At 38.1% G+C, this 21488-nt stretch overlaps 1 protein-coding gene across 8 annotated transcripts in view; it reads right to left on the reverse strand.

Annotated features, from left to right (window-relative positions):
• Positions 1–21488, reverse strand: part of TUBGCP5 (tubulin gamma complex associated protein 5) — a 65883-nt gene that overhangs the window by 19991 nt on the left and 24404 nt on the right. For 2 of the 8 annotated variants that reach the window (XM_007098928.3, XM_007098931.3), the window contains exons 7-10: positions 3794–3901; positions 1755–1872; positions 910–999; positions 47–140 (exon numbers count right to left, since the gene is read on the reverse strand). In XM_007098928.3, the coding sequence (XP_007098990.1) occupies positions 47–140; positions 910–999; positions 1755–1872; positions 3794–3901 (410 nt within the window). Of the gene's footprint in view, positions 1–46; positions 141–909; positions 1000–1754; positions 1873–3793; positions 3902–5479; positions 5712–21488 lie in introns of those variants that run through there. The other 6 variants (XM_042988311.1, XM_007098929.3, XM_007098932.3 and 3 more) reach the window with 6 other exon arrangements.

A 21488-nucleotide genomic window follows, 5' to 3' on the forward strand; every position in this document is an offset into this window, starting at 1 on the left:
AAATCCTTTTATTTAATTTTAATTAGAAAAATTACAAATAACTTACATGTGTCAAATGAGTTACTATAATACTGTTTCTCACAGTTACCTTCCCATCTATCAACTGATATATAAAGAGCTTTTTTACCCCTGAAAGTAACCTGAAATGAAATAAAAAAGATGAATGTACTTTAAATCTATAAAAATGTTCATTACAGTAATGCCTAAGAAGTTTTAACAAAAGATTCAAAATTGGGTGTTGGGGGCAAACAGGTCAGATAATTAGAAAATAAGAGACATCAATCTTTTTATCTGATTAACTTAAGACTCAAGGTATTTCAATATTATCTTACAGAGAAGTTGAAATAGTGTTGTTAAAGCATTTCCTCCTCTTTGTGATGGCCCAAACAGATTTCCCATTTTTAAGAAAGTCAATATACTTTTTGGTAGAGAGGACCATAACCTAGAAGTCTCAGTAATACCAGCACTACATGTTGCATTTCTCATTTTCATTTTTGTGTGAACACAATCTAAATTCTTAGATTTCTGGTTTCCAGGTATAGGACACAGGCTCTCACTGATAAACTCTTGCCTATTAAGAGCAGTTAGCAAACCAGGAAACTTTCTTTGAACTCAGATATTAAAAAAGTAATGGTTTAATATAATTAAATCATATACTAAATTATTTAAAATGGGAAAGAAGCAAACATACCAAATTCTCATAATCTCCACAATCAATTCTGAAATATGGGTTTACTGAGGACCCCAGGCTACCTGTAGGGGAGCACTAGAAACAGTTTTAGGTTAAACCCAAGGGCCTATTTTTAGAAAGCATGTAAAGAAACTGTGAATACTTTTCCTTATAAACTAAAATTCTGGCTTCTCACTAATAAAATCTTCTACACGAATACTTAGGTTAATAGATCTTACCATAAGGTTTCCCGAATAACCTGTGTCTCAGTAACAAAAACTCTGTCATCAGGAACATATAATGGGTCACTGCTATACAAGTGTTGGTCCCTATTAGACAGTAAACAACAAATGTCAATGAAAAGGTTTCTCATGAAGTAAAATTACATGCTTTAAGGAATATATGCATTTAGGGGAGACTGAGTGGCTCAGCTGGTTGTCTGACTCTTGACATCTGTGCTGACAGTGTGGAGCCTGCTTGGGATTCTCTCTCCCTCTTTCTGACACTCCCCCCACCCCCCCTTGTGTGCTCTCTTTCTCTCCCTCAAAATAAATAAACATTAAAAAAATATATATGCCTTTAGTGGTAATTTAACAAGTAATTAATAAGGCAAATAAACATAATATGCTTTAAATGCCCTCCCATACTCATTTCTACATGTCAACTGTAATACTCTAACAGAAGTACTTTGAGAATAATTCCAATTATTATATTATATATATATAATAATATATATATATTATATTACATCTGACTGAGTCAAATGCTTAAAACTGTGTATTGTTTGGGCAAATAGTAATTGTGATTTTGTAATAAGTGCATTAAAACAGAAATCAAATAAATGGCCTAATTTAAACCAATCCACTCACTTCAAAAATAAGTCAAAAGACAGATTATAATTAAATAATTAATCTCATTTTAAAAATAATTAAATAATTTAAAACTATGTTCAATTAGAATTGTTTAAAAAAAAACAAGTTTAAATTTTAGGGAAGTACTTGATTTAAACCACAAATTTAAAGCAAATATTAAAATATCAAAGTTTATTCTATTAACACATTAAATGAAAAACTTAGCTTCTTACCAGACAGAGGCTAAATTGGAATGCAAATGTAAACTATGAGGAAACCTTGAGGATCTGGCTGTCCAGTACTGATGAACAACATGCTGCTCCAGCCAGCTTCGGCCATTTGGCTCATCTACTGGAAGGATATTTAGTAGGTTTAAGTTATGAGCATTAACAAAGAAACACCTGATCAACTATTTCACAATTTTGGACTTATGGCCTTGTTCAAACATTCAACTGAAAAAGGCTCTTTAGAATATACATACAGGAACATATATACAAAATTTAATTAAGTATCACTGGCTATAAAATAAAAATGTACTCAATTTTAAATAACCCCATGAATAATAGTTCAATAGTCACGAAAGAAATTGAAATGGTAACCAAAGATGCTCTCAAGAACCTTCAAACCCTGAGGGCTGGTGCTAAGCTTTAAAGAATTAGATATCTGGGGCACCTGGGTGGCTCAGTCGGTTAAGCATCCAACTCTTGGTTTCGGCTCAGGTCATGATCTCTCATGGTTCATGAGTTCGAACCCCTGCTCAGTGCTGCCATGGTGGAGCCTGCTTGGGACTGTCTTTCTCCCTGTCTATCCGCCCCTCCACTCGTTCTCTCTCTCTCTCAGAATAAAAAAAAGAATTAGATATGTTATTTGGGTTATAAGCTAATATAACCTTGCTTCTAAAACCAGATAAAGACAAAAAAAGTTCATCAAAGAATAAAAATGAAAAATTCTAAATTAGAAAATAGCTAACCCAGGGGTTGGCTCAGTTGGTGGGGCATGCGACTCTTCATCTCAGGGTCTTTAGTTTGAGCACCATGTTGGGTGTAGAGCTTATTTAAAAAAAAAAAAATAGTAGTAAAAAATAACAGAACCATCATAGGAGTTCAGGAATTCAAGGATGATTCACTAACACAAAATCACACTTAATGAAGGAATTTCAGGTGTATCCCTCTTAGACTGAGACCCACTCCAGGAAACCTGCTCTCACTGCTGATGCTTCCTCTGCAGACTAGAGGCCTGGCCAAAACAGACACCATTAATGTGTCACAAAGAAAATACAAGATATAAGAATGGACAGGAGACAAAATTGTCAACACTTGCAGATGATAATGGTCATCTACGTAAAAACCCAAATGGGAGGGGGGCCTAGATGGCTCAGTGGAGCATGCGACTCTTGATCTTGAAGTCAAGAGTTCAAGCCCCATGTTTGGTGTAGAGCTTACGTTAAAAAAAGAAAAAACCTAATGGGGAGGGAGGTCCAAGATGGTGGTGTAGGAAGACTCTGAATTCCCCTCCACCCATCAACATACCAAATCTATACCTACATATGGAGCAATTTTGCCCAAAGAACTGAGGGCTGACTGAACAGTTTCTGTATAAAAGACAGAGGTACCACATAGAGAGGGGTAGGAGAGACAGAAACATGGTAATGACAGGAACATGACCCCCAATGCTGTGAAATGCAGTGGTGAGGGACAGTACTGAGGGACCAGAAGATTTGCCCACCCTAGGACACAGGAAAAAGCTGCGGATTAAAGGGAAACTAGACTAGAATTGAAGGAAACCCATTTACCACCCTAGAGTGTCCACCAAACAGTGAAGGAATAGCTAGAACTCTCTGAGTTGCCAGAGGTGCTGGTGAACACCACTGTTTATGTTTCTCCTCAACCTTGATAGTATAGAGGGAAGCAGGGTCTGGGCACTCTAGGTGGCCTGCTACCTTGGTGAGCCCTGGGTCCCTAGCCAACACCAGTTGCAGTTACATACCTAAGATGGCACCACTGCCTCCAAACATCCCAGCTCTAGCCCTCCCAACAAAGCTACCCCAGTGTAGCAGGTAATGGGACACCCCTAGCCTGCAATGACTATAGCTTCAGCCCTCTTGCCAAAATAGCCCTGATGTGGAGTACCCTGGGGACACCCTGGCCTGTGCTTGTTCCAGCGCCAGCTGTTATGACAGGGCCCCCTGCATGGAGCAGCCAGATGTGTGGCTGTTCAACTGGTCCATCAGGGTACCCCTGACACAGACTGCCCCCAGATCTTCAGCCCGCACCTGCTATATCTCCAGCCAGCCAGCCTACGTTTCCAGACATACAGTCTATGCAGGGGATGTTCCTATACATGGCCATACCTTCAAGACTGGAAGACGTAGGTGTTCCACCTAATTCACAGAAACAAACACAGAAAGTGAAACAAAATGAGAAGGCCAGGGAATATACTCCAAATGAAATAATAAGACAAAACAACTTTTGAACTAAGTGAAACAGAGAAATGTAATCTAGCTGATAAAGAGTTGAAAGTAATAATCATAGAGATCCTCACTGACTTGAGAAAAGAGTGGATGAACTTAGAACTTCAACAAAGGGATGGAAAATATAAAAAGAACCAATCAGAGCTTAAGAATACAATGACTGAAATAAAATAAACACTAGAAGGAATTAACAGCAGATTAGAGGATGTCTAGAAGCTATCTAGAAGCAGCTAGATAGCAGTAGCTATCTAGAAGATAGAATAACGGAAAGCAAAATAATGGAACAGCAAAAAGAAAAAAAGAATTAAAAGCAACAACAACAAGGTTAGGTTATACCTCTGAGACAGCAATAAGCATACTAACATTTACATTATAGTGATCCAAGAAGGAAAAGAGAGAGCGAAAGGGGCAAAAAAATTATCTGAAAATACGATAGCTGAAAACTTCTTTAACCTGGGGAAGGAAATGGACATCCAGGTTCAAGGATGTTGGATATCCAGGTCCAAGTACAGAAAGCCTGAAAAAAGATGAACCAAGGAGGTTCACATCAAGACACATAACACATAGAATGTCAAAAATTAAAGATAAAGAGAGAGACTTAAAAGAAGAAAGAGAAAAAGCAACTAGTTTTGTACAAGAGAACCTCCATAAGGCTATCAGCTAACTTTTCAGCAGAAACTTTGTAGGTAAGAAGGGAGTGGCAATGATATATACATAGTGCTGAAAGAAAAAAACCTACAACCAAGAATACTCTACCCAGCAAGACTGTTATTCAGAATTTATGGAGAGATATTAAAAAAAAAAAAAAAAAAAAGGCTAAAGGAGTTCATCATCACTAAACTGGCCTATAAGAAATGTTAAAGGGATTTCTTTTTTTTTTAATTTTATTTTTTTAATTGGGATTTCTTTAAGCAGAAAAGAAAAGGCTATGAATAGAAGAAAATTATGAAAGGGAAAAATTTTACTGGTAAACACATAATAAAGTTGGTAGATCAATCACTTATAAACCTAGTATGAAAGTTTAATGTGGGGAGGTAGAGTGAAAATGTGCCTTTCAAATGTGTTATATATCTGGGATGTTATATATGAACCTCATAGCAACCAAAAACCAAAAAAATATAGAAGATACACAAAAAATAGAAAAGAATACAAGCAGAGCACTAAAAAAAGTCATCCATCATTATGGAAGAGAGCAAGAGAAGAACAGGAAAGAACCACAAAAACAAAACAATTACCAAAAGACAATACTTACATACCTATCAATAATTACTTCAAATGTAAATGAACTCAATGCTCCAATGAAAAGACATAGAATGACTGAATGGATAAAAAAGGTAAGTCCATCTACATGCTGCCTACAAGAGATTCACTTCAGACCCAAGACACATACAGCCTACTGAAAAGTGAGAGAATGAAAAAAGATATTCCATGCAAATATCAGTTCCCCACTCCCCCATACCCCCCAAAACCTGGTGCAGCAATACTTACATCAGAAAAAACAGACTTCAGTGGCTTTGAACCACACAACAGATCAGATGAATTTAATAGATGCAGAATATTTCTTCCCAAATCAGCAGAATATATGTACTTTTTGAGGGCACATGGAACACTCTCCAGGACAGATCACATGTTAGGCCATAAAACAAGTCTCAATAGATTTAAGATGGAAATCACATCAAGTATCTTTTCTGAGCACAATGGTATGAAATTAGAAATTAATTAAGAAAACTGGGAAAAAAACCCAAAACACGTGCAAACTAAACAAAATGATATTAAACAACCAATGGGTCAATGAAGAAAACAAGGAGAAAATTAAAAAATATATGCAGACAAAGGAAAACGGTAACATAAAGTTGAAACTCTTTGGGAGTCATAAAAGCAGTTCTATGAGGGAAGTTTATAGTGATACAGGCTTTTCTTAAGAATCAAGAAAATTGGGGCGCCTGGGTGGCTCAGCCGGTTAAGCGGCCGACTTCGGCTCAGGTCACGATCTCGCGGTCCGTGAGTTCGAGCCCCGCGTCGGGCTCTATGCTGACAGCTCGGAGCCTGGAGCCTGTTTCAGATTCTGTGTCTCCCTCTCTCTGTGACCCTCCCCCGTTCATGCTCTCTCTCTGTCTCAAAAATAAAAATAAACGTTAAAAAAAAATTTTTTTTAAAAAGAATCAAGAAAATTCTCAAATAAGCCATCCTATCTTATACCTAAAGGAACTAGAAAAACAAGAACAAACAAAACCCAAAGTTAGTAGAAGAAAGTAACCCAGACAAAATAGAACAGAAATAAATGAAATAGAGATAGAAAAGTAGAAAAGATCAATGAAATTAAGAGCTGGTTTTTGAAAAGATAAAAAAGAATTGATAAACCTTTAGACAGACTCATCAAAAGGATTCAAATAAAATCAGAAATGAAAGAGAAGTTACAACCAATAGCATAGAAACAAAAAGAATTTTGTAAGAGACTACTATGAAAAATTATATACCACCAATTGGACAACCTAGAAGAAATGGATAAATTTCTAGAAACATACAATTTTCTAACCTTGAATAAGGAAGAAATAGAAAATCCAAACAGACTAATTACTAGTAACAAAATTGAATCAGCAATCAAAAAACTCCCAATAAACAGAGATCTAGGACCAGATGACTTCCTAGGTGAATTTCACCAAGTTGTTAAAAAAAGAGTTAATAACTATTCTTCTCAAACTATTTCAAAATAGAAAAAAAAAATCCAAATTCATTTCATTAGGCCAGCATTACTCTGATACCAAAACCAGATAAAGACATCACAAAAAATTTTATAGGCCAATATCCTTGATGAACACAGATGCAAAAATCATCAACAAATATTAGCAAACTGATTTCAACATACATTAAGAGTATCACCAACCATGATGATCAACTACAATTTTCCCCAGAAATGTCAGGATGGATCAATATTTGCTAATCAATCAACATGATACAACCACATTAACAAAATGAAGGATAAAATATCACCTCAGTAGAAGCAGAAAAAGCATTTGACAAAATTCAACATGCGTTCATGACAAAAACTCTCGGCAAAGTGGATGTGGAGGAAATATAACTCAACATAATAAAGGCCACATATAAAAAACCCACAGCGGGGCGCCTGGGTGGCGCAGTCGGTTAAGCGTCCGACTTCAGCCAGGTCACGATCTCGCGCTCCGTGAGTTCGAGCCCCGCGTCAGGCTCTGGGCTGATGGCTCGGAGCCTGGAGCCTGTTTCCGATTCTGTGTCTCCCTCTCTCTCTGCCCCTCCCCCGTTCATGCTCTGTCTCTCTCTGTCCCAAAAATAAATAAAAAACGTTGAAAAAAAAAAAATTTAAAAAAAAAAAAAAAAACCCACAGCTAACATCATACTCAATGGTGAAAAGCTGAAAACTCTCCTCTAAGATCAGAATAGAAACAAGTCTCTCACCACTTTTATTCAACATAATACTGGAAGTCCTAGCCATAGCAAACAGATAAAAGAAAGAACTAAAAAGTATCCAAATTGGGTAAGAAAGAAAACTGTCACTATTTGCAGATGATATGATACTATGTATTGAAAACCCTAAAGGCTCTACCAAAAAAGCCTATTAGAACTAATAAATGAATTCAGTTACATTATAGGATACAGAAATTAATATAAGGAAGACTGTTGGGGCGCCTGGGTGGCTCACTTGGATAAGCATCCAGCTTCGGCTCAGGTCACGATCTCATGGTTTGTGGGTTTGAGCCCTGCGTTGGGCTCTGTGCTGACAGCTCAGAGCCCGGATCCTGCTTCCAATCCTGTGTATCCCTCTCTCTCTCTGCCGCAAAAATAAATAAACATTAAAAAAAATTTTTTTTAAATATAAGGAAAACTATTGTGTTTCTATATACTAACAACAAAGTAGCAGAAAAAGAAATTAAGAAAAAAAATCCCATTTATAATCACACCAAAAATAATAAAATACTTAGGAATAAAACTAACCAAAGAGCTGAAAGACCTGTACTCTGAAAACTATAAGACACTGATGAAAGAAATTGAAGACAACACAAATAAATGTAAACATATACCCTTGTCACGGATTGGAAGAATACTGTTAAAATGTCCATAATGCCATCCAAAGCAGTCTATAAATTCAATGCTATCTCTTTCAAAATACCAAGAGCATTTTTCACAGAACCAGAACAAACAATCCTAAAATTTGTACAGAACCGCAAAATTCGCCCCATAGCCAGAATAACCTTGAGAAAGAACAAAGCTGGAGGTATCACAATCCCAGTTTTCAAACTATACTACAAAGTTACAGTAATCAAAACAGTATGGTATGGACACAAAAACAGACACATAGATCAATGGAATAGAAATGAGACACCAGAAATAAATCCATGTTTATATGCTCAATTAGTCTATGACAAAGGAGGCAAGAATATACAATGGGGAAAGGAGAGTCTCTTCTAAGAATGGTATTGAAAAACCTGGACAGCTACATGCAACATAATGACACTAGATGACTATGTTATGCCATATACAAAGATAAACTCAAAATGGATTAAAGATCTAATGGAAGACCTGAAACTACAAAACTAAAAACAAAAACAACAAAAACACAGACAGTAATCTCTTGGATATCAATATTAGCAATATTTCTCTACATATGTCTCCCAAGGCAAAGAAAACAAAAGCAAAAATAAATTATTGGGACTACATCAAAATAAAAAGGTTTTGCGCAACAAAGGAAGCCATCAACAAAATGAAAAGGCAATCTACTGAATGGAGAAGATCTGTGCAAATGATATATCCAACAAATGGTTAACATCCAAAATATATAAACAGCTTATACAACCCAACACCAAAACTCCCCAATACTCTGATTAAAAAATGGGCAGAGGTCCTGAATAGTTCTCCAAAGATGATGTACAGACGGCAAAGAGACACACATGAGAAGATGCTCAGCATTACTATCAAGGAAATGTAAATCAAAACCACAATGAGATATAATCTTACATTATCTAGGATGGCTAGTCAAAAAGACAAGAAGTAACAATAAGAAGTTTTGAGAAGGATGTGGAATAAAGGGAACCCTTGTGCATTCCTGGTGGGGAAATAAATTGGTGTGACCACTGTAGAAAATGGTACGGAATTTCTTCAAAAAATTAAAATAAAAATACCACTGACCCAGGAATTACAATTCTGGGTACTTACCCAAAGAAAATGAAAACACTAATTTGAGACAATATATGGACTTGTATGTTTATTACAGCATTATTTACAATAGCCAACCTAAATCCATCAATAGATGAATGGATTAAAAAAAAACGTGGTGTATATAGAGGTTGAACTACTATTCTGCAACAAAAAATAATGAAATCTTGCTATTCATGACAACATGGATTGACCAAGAGGGTATTAAAATAAGTGAGAGAAAGATAAATACGACTTCACTTATATGTGGAATCTACAAAACAAAACAAAACAAATAGAAAAAGACTTGTAAACACAGAGAACTAGTGTTTGCCAGAGGGAAGAGGGATGGGGGGGATGGGTGGAACTAGTGAAGGAGATTTAGAGGTAAAAACTTTCAGTCACAAAATAAGTTACTGGGATGAAGAGTACAGCATAGGGAATACAGTCAATAATATTGTAATAACTTTGTATGGTGACAGATCATAGCTACATTTAAGGGTGGTGAGCATTTTATAACATATAAAATCTCAAGTCACTATGCTGTACACCTGAAAGTAATACAAAATTGTGTCATTATACTTCAACTAAAAAAAAAAAAAATTCAAAAGAAAGAAAAAAAAGACTGAATGAAGAACAAGGCAATCCACAATTGTGGTTTGCCTGTTTCCAAAATCTTGCAACTCAAACTACATTTTTGTTTACATATATTTGCTTATGTTGATATACATGTTCAGAAACTTTTGTTAATCATTTTCATCAGCTCCTATAAGGCAAAAAATTATCTATCCAAACCCATTCTTTAATATATCATTTTGTATTTTGTTGGCTTTCTGTGAAACTGAATTTTGTTGCAAAAAAATTAAATATTACCCAAAACCAGTGACTTTTAACAGATACTCCCACAAATAACAAAATTTCAATGAGTCAAATATTTAATGTATGGTCATTAAATGCTATTAACATATCAAAATGCCCTTTGGATAACCACACCTCTTTCAAAAATATTTAAAATCATTTAAATGATATAACAGTTCTGGGATCTCAAGTAGGATTCCAATTCATAAATATTTATCTCAATGTTTTCCAAAGTGAGACCTATGACCCACTGCAGAATCACCTGAAATGCTAACCTACTAAAAATCAGACTACCCGAGTGAGGTGCCTATAATCAGTATTTTTTTTTTTAACTTTATTTTTTATTTTTTAAAATTTACATCCAAACTAGTTACTATATATTGAAGCAATGATTTCAGTAGATTCCTTAATGCCCCTACCCATTTAGCCCATCCCCCCTCCCACAACCCCTCCAGCAACCCTGTTTGTTCTCCACATTTATGAGTCTGTTTTGTTTTGTCCCCCTCCCTGTTTTTATATTATTTTTGTTTTGCTTCCCTATGTTCATCTGTTTTGTCTCTTAAAGTCCTCATATGAGTGAAGTCACATGAGTTTTGTCTTTCTCTAATTTCACTGAGCAAAATACCCTCCAGTTCCATCCATGTAGTTGCAAATGGCAAGATTTCATTCTTTTTGATTGCTGAATAATATTCCATTGTATATATATACCACTTCTTTATCCATTCATCCATCGATGGACATTTGGGCTCTTTCCATATTTTGGCTATTGTTGATAGTGCTGCTATAAACATGGGGGTGTATGTGTCCCTTCGAAACAGCACACCTGTATCCCTTGGATAAATGCCTAGTAGTGCAATTGCTGGGTTGTAGGGTAGTTTTATTTTTAGTTTTTTGAGGGACCTCTATACTGTTTTCCAGAGTGGCTGAACCAGCTCGCATTTCCACCAACAATGCAAAAGAGATCCTCCTTCTCTGCATCCTTGCCAACATCTGTTGTTGCCTGAGTTGTTAATGTTAGCCATTCTGACAGGTGTAAGGTGGTATCTCATTGTGGTTTTGATTTGTATTTCCCTGATGATGAGTGATGTTGAGCATTTTTTCATGGGTCTGTTGGCCACCTGGATGTCTTCTTTGGAGAAGCGTCTATTCATGTCTTTTCCCATTTCTTCACTGGATTATTTGTTTTTTGGGCATTGTTTGACAAGTTCTTTGTAGATTTTGGATACTAACCCTTTATCTGATATGTCATTTGCAAATATCTTCTCCCATTCCATCAGTTGCCTTTTTTTTTTTTTTGTTCTCTAAATCACCTTTTATTTATTTATTTTTCAATATATGAAATTTATTGTCAAATTGGTTTCCATACAACACCCAGTGCTCATCCCAAAAGGTGCCCTCCTCAATACCCATCACCCACCCTCCCCTCCCTCCTACTCCCAATCAACCCTCAGTTTATTCTCAGTGTTTAAGAGTCTCTTATGCTTTGGCTCTCTCCCACTCTAACCTCTTTTTTTTTTTCCCCTTCCCCTCACCCATGGGTTTCTGTTAGGTTTCTCAGGATCCACATAAGAGTGAAAACATATGGTATCTGTCTTTCTCTGTATGGCTTATTTCACTTAGCATCACACTCTCCAGTTCCATCCACGTTGCTACAAAGGGCGATATTTCATTCTTTCTCATTGCCACGTAGTACTCCATTGTGTATATAAACCACAATTTCTTTACCCATTCATTGGTTGATGGACATTTAGGCTCTTTCCATAATTTGGCTATTGTTGAGAGTGCTACTATAAACATTGGGGTACAAGCGCCCCTATGCATCAGTACTCCTGTATCCCTTGGGTAAATTCCTAGCAGTGCTATTGCTGGGTCATAGGGTAGATCTATTTTTAATTTTTGGAGGAACCTCCACACTGTTTTCCAGAGTGGCTGCACCAATTTGCATTCCCACCAACAGTGCAAGAGGGTTCCCGTTTCTCCACATCCTCGCCAGCATCTATAGTCTCCTGATTTGTTCCTTTTGACCACTCTGACTGGTGTGAGGTGATATCTGAGTGTGGTTTTGATTTGTATTTCCCTGATGAGGAGCGACGTTGAGCATCTTTTCATGTGCCTGTTGGCCATCCGGATGTCTTCTTTAGACAAGTGTCTATTCATGTTTTCTGCCCATTTCTTCACTGGGTTATTTGTTTTTCAGGTGTGGATTTTGGTGAGCTCTTTATAGATTCTGGATACTAGCCCTTTGTCCGATATGTCATTTGCAAATATCTTTTCCCATTCCGTTGGTTGCCTTTTAGTTTTGTTGGTTGTTTCCTTTGCTGTGCAGAAGCTTTTTATCTTCATAAGGTCCCAGTAGTTCATTTTTGCTTTTAATTACCTTGCCTTTGAAGATGTGTCAAGTAAGAAATTGCTGTGGCTGAGGTCAGAGAGGTCTTTTCCTGCTTTCTCCTCTAGGGTTTTGATGGTTTCCTGTCTCACATTCAGGTCCTTTATACATTTTGAGTTTATTTCTGTGAATGGTGTGAGAAAGTGGTCTAGTTTCATTCTTTTGCATGTTGCTGTCCAGTTCTCCCAGCACCATTTGTTAAAGAGACTGTCTTTTTTCCATTGGATGTTCTTTCCTGCTTTGTCAAAGATGAGTTGGCCATTCGTTTGTGGGCCTAGTTCTGGGGTTTCTGTTCTATTCCATTGGTCTATGTGTCTGTTTTTGTGCCAATACCATGCTGTCTTAATGATGACAGCTTTGTAGTAGAGGCTAAAGTCTGGGATTGTGATGCCTCCTGCTTTGGTCTTCTTCTTCAAAATTACTTTGGCTATTCAGGGCCTTTTGTGGTTCCATATAAATTTTAGGATTGCTTGTTCTAGTTTCGAGAAGAATGCTGGTGCAATTTTGATTGGGATTGCATTGAATGTGTAGATAGCTTTGGGTAGTATTGACATTTTAACAATATTTATTCTTCTAACCCATGAGCACAGAACGTTTTTCCACTTCTTTATATCTTCTTCAATTTCCTTCATAAGCTTTCTATAGTTTTCAGCATACAGATCTTTTACATCTTTGGTTAGATATATTCCTAGGTATTTTATGCTTCTTGCTGCAATTGTGAATGGGATGTTTCTTTGTCTTTCTGTTGCTTCATTATTAGTGTATAAGAATTCAACTGATTTCTGTACATTGATTTTGTATCCTGCAACTTTGCTGAATTCATGTATCAGTTCTAGCAGACTTTTGGTGGAGTCTGTCGGATTTTCCATGTATAATATCATGTCATCTGCAAAAAGTGAAAGCTTGACTTCATCTTTGCCAATTTTGATGCCTTTGATTTCCTTTTGTTGTCTGATTGCTGATGCTAGAACTTCCAACACTATGTTAAACAACAGCGGTGTGACTGGACATCTCTGTCATGTTCCTGATCTCAGGGAAAAAGCTCTCAGTTTTTCCTCATTGAGGATGATGTTAGCTCTGGGCTTTTCATAAATGGCTTTTATGATCTTTAAGTATGTTCCTTCTATCCCGAATTTCTCGAGGGTTTTTATTAAGCAAGGATGCTGAATTTTGTCAAAGGCCTTTTCTGCATCAATTGACAGGATCATAGGGTTCTTATCTTTTCTTTTTATTAACGTGATGTATCACGTTGATTGATTTGCGAATGTTGAACCAGCCCTGCATCCCAGGAATGAATCCCACTTGATCATGGTGAATAATTCTTTTTATATGCTTTGAATTCGACTTGGTAGTATCTTATTGAGAATTTTTGCATCCATATTCATCAGGGATATTGGCCTGTAGTTCTCTTTTTTTACTGGGTCACTGTCTGGTTTAGGAATCAAAGTAACTCTGGCTTCATAGAATGAGTCTGGAAGTTTTCCTTCCCTTTCTATTTTTTGGAATAGCTTGAGAAAGATAGGTATTATTTCTGCTTTAAACATCTGGTAGAACTCCCCTGGGAAGCCATCTGGTCCTGGACTCTTATCTGTTGGGAGATTTTTGATAACTGATTCAATTTCTTCACTAGTTATGGGTCTGTTCAAAAGCTTTCTATTTCCTCCTGATTAAGTTTTGGAAGCGTGTGGGTGGTTAGGAATTTGTCCATTTCTTCCAGGTTGTCCAGTTTGTTGGCATATAATTTCTCATAGTATTCCCTGATAATTGCTTGTATCTCTGAGGGATTGGTTGTAATAATTCCATTTTCATACATGATTTTATCTATTTGGGTCATCTCCCTTTTCTTTTTGAGAAGCCTGGCTAGAGGTTTGTCAATTTTGTTTATTTTTTCAAAAAAACAACTCATGGTTTCATTGATCTGCTCTACAGTTTTGTTTAGATTCTATACTGTTTATTTCTGCTCTGCTCTTTATTATTTCTCTTCTTCTGCTGGGTTTGGGGTGTCTTTGCTGTTCTGCTTCTGTTTCCTTTAGGTGTGCTGTTAGATTTTGTATTTGGGATTTTTCTTGTTTCTTGAGATAGGCCTGGATTGCAATGTATTTTCCTCTCAGGACTGCCTTCGCTGCATCCCAAAGCGTTTGGATTGTTGTATTTTCATTTTCGTTTGTTTCCATATATTTTTAAATTTCTTCTCTAATTGCCTGGTTGACCCACTCATTCTTTAGTAGGGTGTTCTTTAACCTCCATGCTTTTGGAGGTTTTCCAGACTTTTTCCTGTGGTTGATTTCCAGCTTCATAGCATTGTGGTCTGAAAGCATGGATGGTATGATTTCAATTCTTGTATACATATGAAGGGCTGTTTTGTGACCCAGTATGTGATCTATCTTGGAGAATGTTCCATGTGCACTCGAGAAGAAAGTATCTTCTGTTGCCTTGGGATGCAGAGTTCTAAATACATCTGTCAAGTCCATCTGATCCAATGTATCATTCAGCGCCCTTTATTGATCCTGTGTCTAGATGAGCTATCCTTTGTTGTAATTGGAGTATTAAAGTCCCCTGCAATTACCACATTCTTATCAATAAGGTAGCTTATGTTTATGAGTAATTGTTTTACATATTTGGGGGCTCCCGTGTTCAGCGCATAGACATTTATAATTGTTAGCTCTTCCTGATGGATAGACCCTGTAATTATTATATAATGCCCTTCTTCATCTCTTGTTACAGCCTTTAATTCAAAGTCTAGTTTGTCTGATATAAGTATGGCAACTCCAGCTTTCTTTTGACTTCCAGTAGCATGGTAAATAGCTCTCCATCCCCGCACTCTCAATCTGAAGGTGTCCTCAGGTCTAAAATGAGTCTCTTGTAGAGAGCAAATAGATGGGTCTTGGTTTTTTTTATCCATTCTGATACCCTATGTCTTTTGGTTGACGCATTTAGTCCATTTACATTCGGTGTTATTATAGAAAGATATGGGTTTAGAGTCATTGTGATGTCTGTATGTTTTATGCTTGTAGCGATGTCTCACAAGATCCCCTTTAGGATCTCTTGTAGGGCTGTTCTAGTGGTGACAAATTCCTTCAGTTTTTGTTTGTTTGGGAAGACCTTTATCTCTCCTTCTATTTTAAATGACAGACTTGCTGGATAAAGGATTCTCAGCTGCATATTTTTCTTGTTCATCACATTGAAGATCTCCTGCCATTCCTTTCTGGCCTGTCAAGTTTCAGAAGAGAGATCAGTCAGGAGTCTTACAGGTCTCCCTTTATATGTTAGAGCACGTTTATCCCTCGCTGCTTTCAGAATTTTCTCTTTATCCTTGTATTTTGCCAGTTTCACTATGATATGTCGTGCAGAAGATCGATTCAAGTTACGTCTGAAGGGAGTTCTCTGTGCCTCTTGGATTTCAATGCCTTTTTCCTTCCCCAGAAAAGGGAAGTTCTCAGCTATTATTTCTTCAAGTACACCTTCAGCACTTTTCCCTCTCTCTTCCTCCTCTGGAATATCAATTATGCGTATATTATTTCTCTTTAGTGCATCACTTAGTTCTCTAAATTTCCCCTCATACTCCTGGATTTTTTTCTCTCTCTTTTTCTCAGCTTCTTCTTTTTCCATAATTTTATCTTCTAGTTCACCTATTCTCTCCTCTGCCTCTTCAATCCGAGCCGTGGTCGTTTCCATTTTATTTTGCAGCTCGTTTATCACATTTTTTAGCTCCTCCTGACTATTCCTTAGTCCCTTGATCTCTGTAGCAATAGATTCTCTGCTGTATTCTATACTGTTTTCAAGCCCAGAGATTAATTTTATGACTATTATTCTAAGTTCACTTTCTGCTATATTGTTTAAATCCTTTTTGATCAGTTCGTTAGCTGTTGTTATTTCTTGGAGATTCTTTTGAGGAGAATTCTTCCGTTTGGTCATTTTGGATAGTTCCTGGAGTGGTGCAGAACTACAGGGCACTTCCCCTGTGCTGTCCTGCATAACTCACGTTGGTGGGTGAGGCCGCAGTCAGACCTGATGTCTGCCCCCAGCCCACCGCTGGGGCCAAAGTCAGACTGGTGTGTGCCTTCTCTTTTCCTCTCCTAGGGGCGGGATTCACTGTGGGGTGGCGTGGCCCGTCTGGGCTACTTGCACCCTGCCAGGCTTGTCGTGCTGGGGATCTGGCGTATCAGCTGGGGTAGATAGGCAAGGTGTACAGGGGCGGGAGGGGCAGGCTTAGCTCGCTTCTCCTTCGGTGATCCGCTTCGGGAGGGGCCCTGCGGAAGCGGGAGGGAGTCAGGCCTGCCGCCGGAGGTGTGGGTCCGCAGAAGCACAGCGTTGGGTGTTTGTGCGGTGCAAGCAAGTTCCCTGGAAGGAACTGGTTCCCTTTGGGATTTTGGCTGGGGGATGGATGAGGCAGATGGCGCTGGCGAGCGCCTTTGTTCCCCACCAAACTGAGCTCTGTCCTCCCGGGGCTCAGCAACTCTCCCTCCCGTTGTCCTCCAGCCTTCCCGCTCTCTGAGCAGAGCTGTTAACTTATAACCTTTCAGATGTTAAGTCCCGCTCGCTGTCTGAACACACTCCGTCCGGCCCCTCCGCTTTTGCAAGCCAGACTCGGGGTCTCTGCTTGGCCAGTGGGCCACCCCTCTGCCCCAGCTCCCTCCCGCCAGTCCGTGTAGTGCACACTGCCTTGCCCCCCCTTCCTACCCTCTTCCGTGGGCCTCTCGTCTGCACTTGGCTCCGGAGACTCCGTTCTGCTAGTCTTCTGGCGGTTTTCTGGGTTATTTAGGTAGGTGTAGTTGGAATCTAAGTGATCAGCAGGATGCGGTGAGCCCAGCGTCCTCCTACGCCACCATCTTCCCCCTCCCCACCAGGAAAATCTCAGTTGCCTTTTAGTTTTGCTGATTGTTTCCTTAGCTGTGCAGAAGCTTGTTATTTTAATGAGGTCCCAATAGTTCATTTTTGCTTTTGTTTCCTTGCCTCCAGAACGTGTTGAGTAAAACGCTGCTGTGGTCAAGATCAAAGAGGTTTTTGCCTGCTTTCTCCTTGAGGATTTTGATGGCTTCCTGTCCTACATTGAGGTCTTTCATCCACTTTGAGTTTACTTTTGTGTAAGGTGTAAGAAAGTGGTCCAGGTTCATTCTTCTGCATGTCCTTGTACAGTTTTCCCAGCACCACTTGCTGAAGAGACTGTCTTTATTCCATTGGATATTCTTTCTTGCTTTGTCAAAGATTAGTTGTCCATATGTTTGTGGGTCAATTTCTGGGTTCTCTATTCTATTCCACTGATCTGAGTGTCTGTTCTTGTGCCAGTAACATACTGTCTTGATGATTACAGCTTTGTAGTATAGCTTTAAGTCTGGGATTGTGATGCCTCCTGCTTTGGTTTTCTTTTTCAAGATAGCTTTGGCTATTCAGGGTCTTTTCTGGTTCCATACAAATTTTAGGATTATTTGTTCTAGCTCTGTGAAGAATGCTGGTGTTACTTTGATAGGGATTGCACTGAATATGTAGATTGCTTTGGGTAGTATTGACATTTTAACAATATTTGTTCTTTCTATCCAGGAGCATGGAATCTTTTTCCATTTTTTTTGTGTCTTCTTCAATTTCTTTCATAAGCTCTCTATAGTTCTCATTGTACAGATTTTTCACCTCTTTGGTAAGATTTATTCCTAGGTATTGTATGGTTTTTGGTGCAACTGTAAATGGGATCGATCCCTTGATTTCTCTTTCTGTTGCTTCATTGTTGGTGTATAGGAATGCAACCGATTTCTGTGCATTGATTTTATATCCTGCAGCTTTGCTGAATTCATGAATCAGTTCTAGCAGTTTTTGGGTGGAATCTTTTGGGTTTTCCATATAGAGTATCATGTCATCTGCGAAGAGTGAAAGTTTGACCTCCTCCTAGCCTATTTGGATGCCTTTTCTTTGTGTTGTCTGATTGCAGAGGCTAAGCCTTCCAGTACTGTGTTAAATAACAGTGGGGAGAGTGGACATCCCTGTCTTGTTCCTGACCTTAGGGGGAAGGCTCTCAGTTTTTCCCCATTGAGGATGATATTACCATTGGGTCGCTCATATGGCTTTTATGATCTTGAGGTATGATCCTTCTATCCCTACTTTCTTGAGGGTTTTTATCAAGAAACGATGCTGTATTTTGTCAAATGCTTTCTCTGCATCTGTTGAGAAGATCATATGGTTCTTATCCTTTCTTTTATTGATGTGATGAATTACGTCTTTTATTGATGTGATGAATCACGTTAATTGTTTTGTGGATATTGAACCAGCCCTGCATCCCAGGTATAAATCCCACTTGGTCGTGGTGAATAATATTTTTAATGTATTGTTGGATCCGGTTGGCTAATATCTTGTGGAGGATTTTTGCATCCATGTTCATCAGGGAAATTTGTCTATAGTTCTCCTTTTTAGTGGGGTCTCTGTCTGGTTTTGGAATCAGGGTAATGCTGGCTTCAGAGACAAGAGTTTGGAAGTTTTCCTTCCATTTCTATTTTTTGGAGCAGTTTCAAGAGAATAGGTGTTAACTCTTCCTTAAATGTTTGGTAGAATTCCCCTGGAAAGCCACCTGGCCCTGGAGTCTTGTTTTTTTGGCAGATTTTTTATTACTAATTCGATTTCCTTACTGGTTATGGCTCTGTTCAAATTTTCTATTTCTTCCTGTTTCAGTTTTGGTAGTGTAGATGTTTCTATGAATTTGTCCGTTTCTTCCAGAATGCCCATTTTGTTGTCATATAATTGCTCATAATATTCTCTTATTGTTTTTATTTCTGTTGTGTTGGTTGTGATTTCTCCTCTTTCATTCTTGATTTTACTTATTTGGGTCCTTTCCTTTTTCTAACTTGATCAAACTGGCTAGTGGTTTATCAATTTTGCTAATTCTTTCAAAGAACCAGCTTCTGGTTTCATTGATCTGTTCTACTGGTTTTTTTTGGTTTCAATAGCATTAATTTCTGCTCTAATCTTTATTATTTCCTGTCTTCTGATCTTGGGTTTTATTTGCTGTTCTTTTACCAGCTCTTTAAGGCATAAGGTTAGGTCATATATCTGAGATCTTTCTTCCTTCTTTAGGAAAGCCTGGATTGCTATATACTTTCCTCTTATGACCGCCTTTGCTGCGTCCCAGAGGTTTTGGGTTGTGGTGTTATCATTTTCATTGGCTTCCATGAACTTTTTAATTTCCTCTTTAACTTCTTGGTTGGCCCATTCATTCTTCAGTAGGGTGTTCTTTAGTCTCGAAGTATTTGTTACCTTTCCAAATTTTTTCTTGTGGTTGATTTCGAGTTTCATAACGTTGTGGTCTGAAAATATGCACGGTGTAATCTTGAGTAATATTTTTAAGTCATGAAAAGAATAAAACTTCCAGTTATTAAAAAATTAAAGAACTCTGTGTGTGTGTGTGTGTGTATATATAAATATATATATTATACATAACATATATAATACATATACTTTAACTTTACTTATTTATTTTGAGAGAGAGAGTGTGCAATCAGGGAAGGGGCAGAGAGAGAGGGAGAGAGAGAATCCCAAGCAGGCTTTGTGCTATCAGTTCAGAGCCCAATGCGGGGCTTGATCCCATGAACCATGAGTTCATGACCTAAGCCAAAACCAAGAGTCGGACACTTAACTAAGCGACCCAGGCGCCCCCGGAACTATATATATTAAAAGTGAAATTTCCTCAGTACTTCTGTGGTACTATATAGCCTTTTCTGTACATACACATAGTTTTTGTTTTTTTGTGTGTGTTCTTTTGGTAACATAATGAGATTATATTGCATATACCACTGTACCTATCCATTTGATGATTTTGGCTCATTTAAAGATCTTGGAGATATTTATATGTTGGCATACACAGTGTATATACACAAATTTTCCTTCATTCCTTTTTAATATCTGTATAGTGTTCCATAACATGGACATATTATAATATATATAATCAGCTTCTTATTAATTGACATTGTTGTTTCACATTTGTCACCACCATAGTCAATACTTTTGTTTCTATCTTTGTGCACATACTCAGGCTTATCATTCTGGAAGTGAGTTTGGGTTTAAATAATACCTTGAGTACCTATGCTCCAGCAATGTTCTAAGCCAGGGTTATTTTTCCTATAAAGGTCCAGAGAGTGAATATTTATCACAACTATCTCATTCCACTGTTGTAACATCAAAGCGGCATAGACAATATATAATGAGAGTGTGGCTGTGTTTCAATAAAAGTTTAATTACAGTAACACCAGTGTGGCTAACTCTAGTTCTGGGTACTTTACATACTATGTATCCTTGCAGCCCTCAAATGTAGGTGTAGTTATTAGGCCCACTTTATGGATGAGAAAATTGACAAAGAGAAATGAAGTACGTGTCCAAGGTTATGTGCCTGGTAAGTAGCAGAGCCAGCATCTGACTGCATACATCCAAGCATCTGACTGCATACATCAAGTTGAAAATGAGAAAGAAGCTGCCCCAAATACCTTCCCCAAAATGTTAGATCCTAGGACCTGACCCTCACACACACTTACTGAATCACTCGCTTATGATTCTTTTAAGGCAATATGCGTACTCAGCACTCCAGGAGCACTTGCCTTCCCACTCCTCAGATGGGCCAGTGTTCCCTTTGTCCCTCTCACTGTGTGACTGTGTCCTGGCTTTTGATTTGTGTTTCACTAGCATCACCTTATAGAGAGGTCAGCTCAGTGTCTGGACCACCCAGCTACCCAGTGGTAGGAAAGACAGACTTGAGCAGGTGAGATCAAGCTGGGTCCTGGCAAGTCTGCTGCTTTGAGTTGTTGATGTCTGCTCCAATATCATTACATGAGCCCAGGTGAGCACATTGCTTGGCCTGCCTTGACTCATTTTCCTTCTTTGGAGTCATGGGAAAAGTACCTATTAGATTGTTATGAAGATAAAATGGGATAATACAGGAATAATTCTTGGCTGCATACTTTTCTGATTCAGCACACTGAATATATCCCACCACTCGTTTCTGGCCTGTCAGGTTTCTGTGGATAGGTCTGCTGCAAACGTGATCTGTCTTCCCTTGTAGGTTAGGGACTTTTTTTTACCTTGCTGCTTTCATGATTCTCTCCTTGCCTGAGTATT

Source organism: Panthera tigris, chromosome B3 (genome assembly GCF_018350195.1).
Source record: "Panthera tigris isolate Pti1 chromosome B3, P.tigris_Pti1_mat1.1, whole genome shotgun sequence".
Lineage (NCBI taxonomy): Eukaryota > Metazoa > Chordata > Mammalia > Carnivora > Felidae > Panthera > Panthera tigris.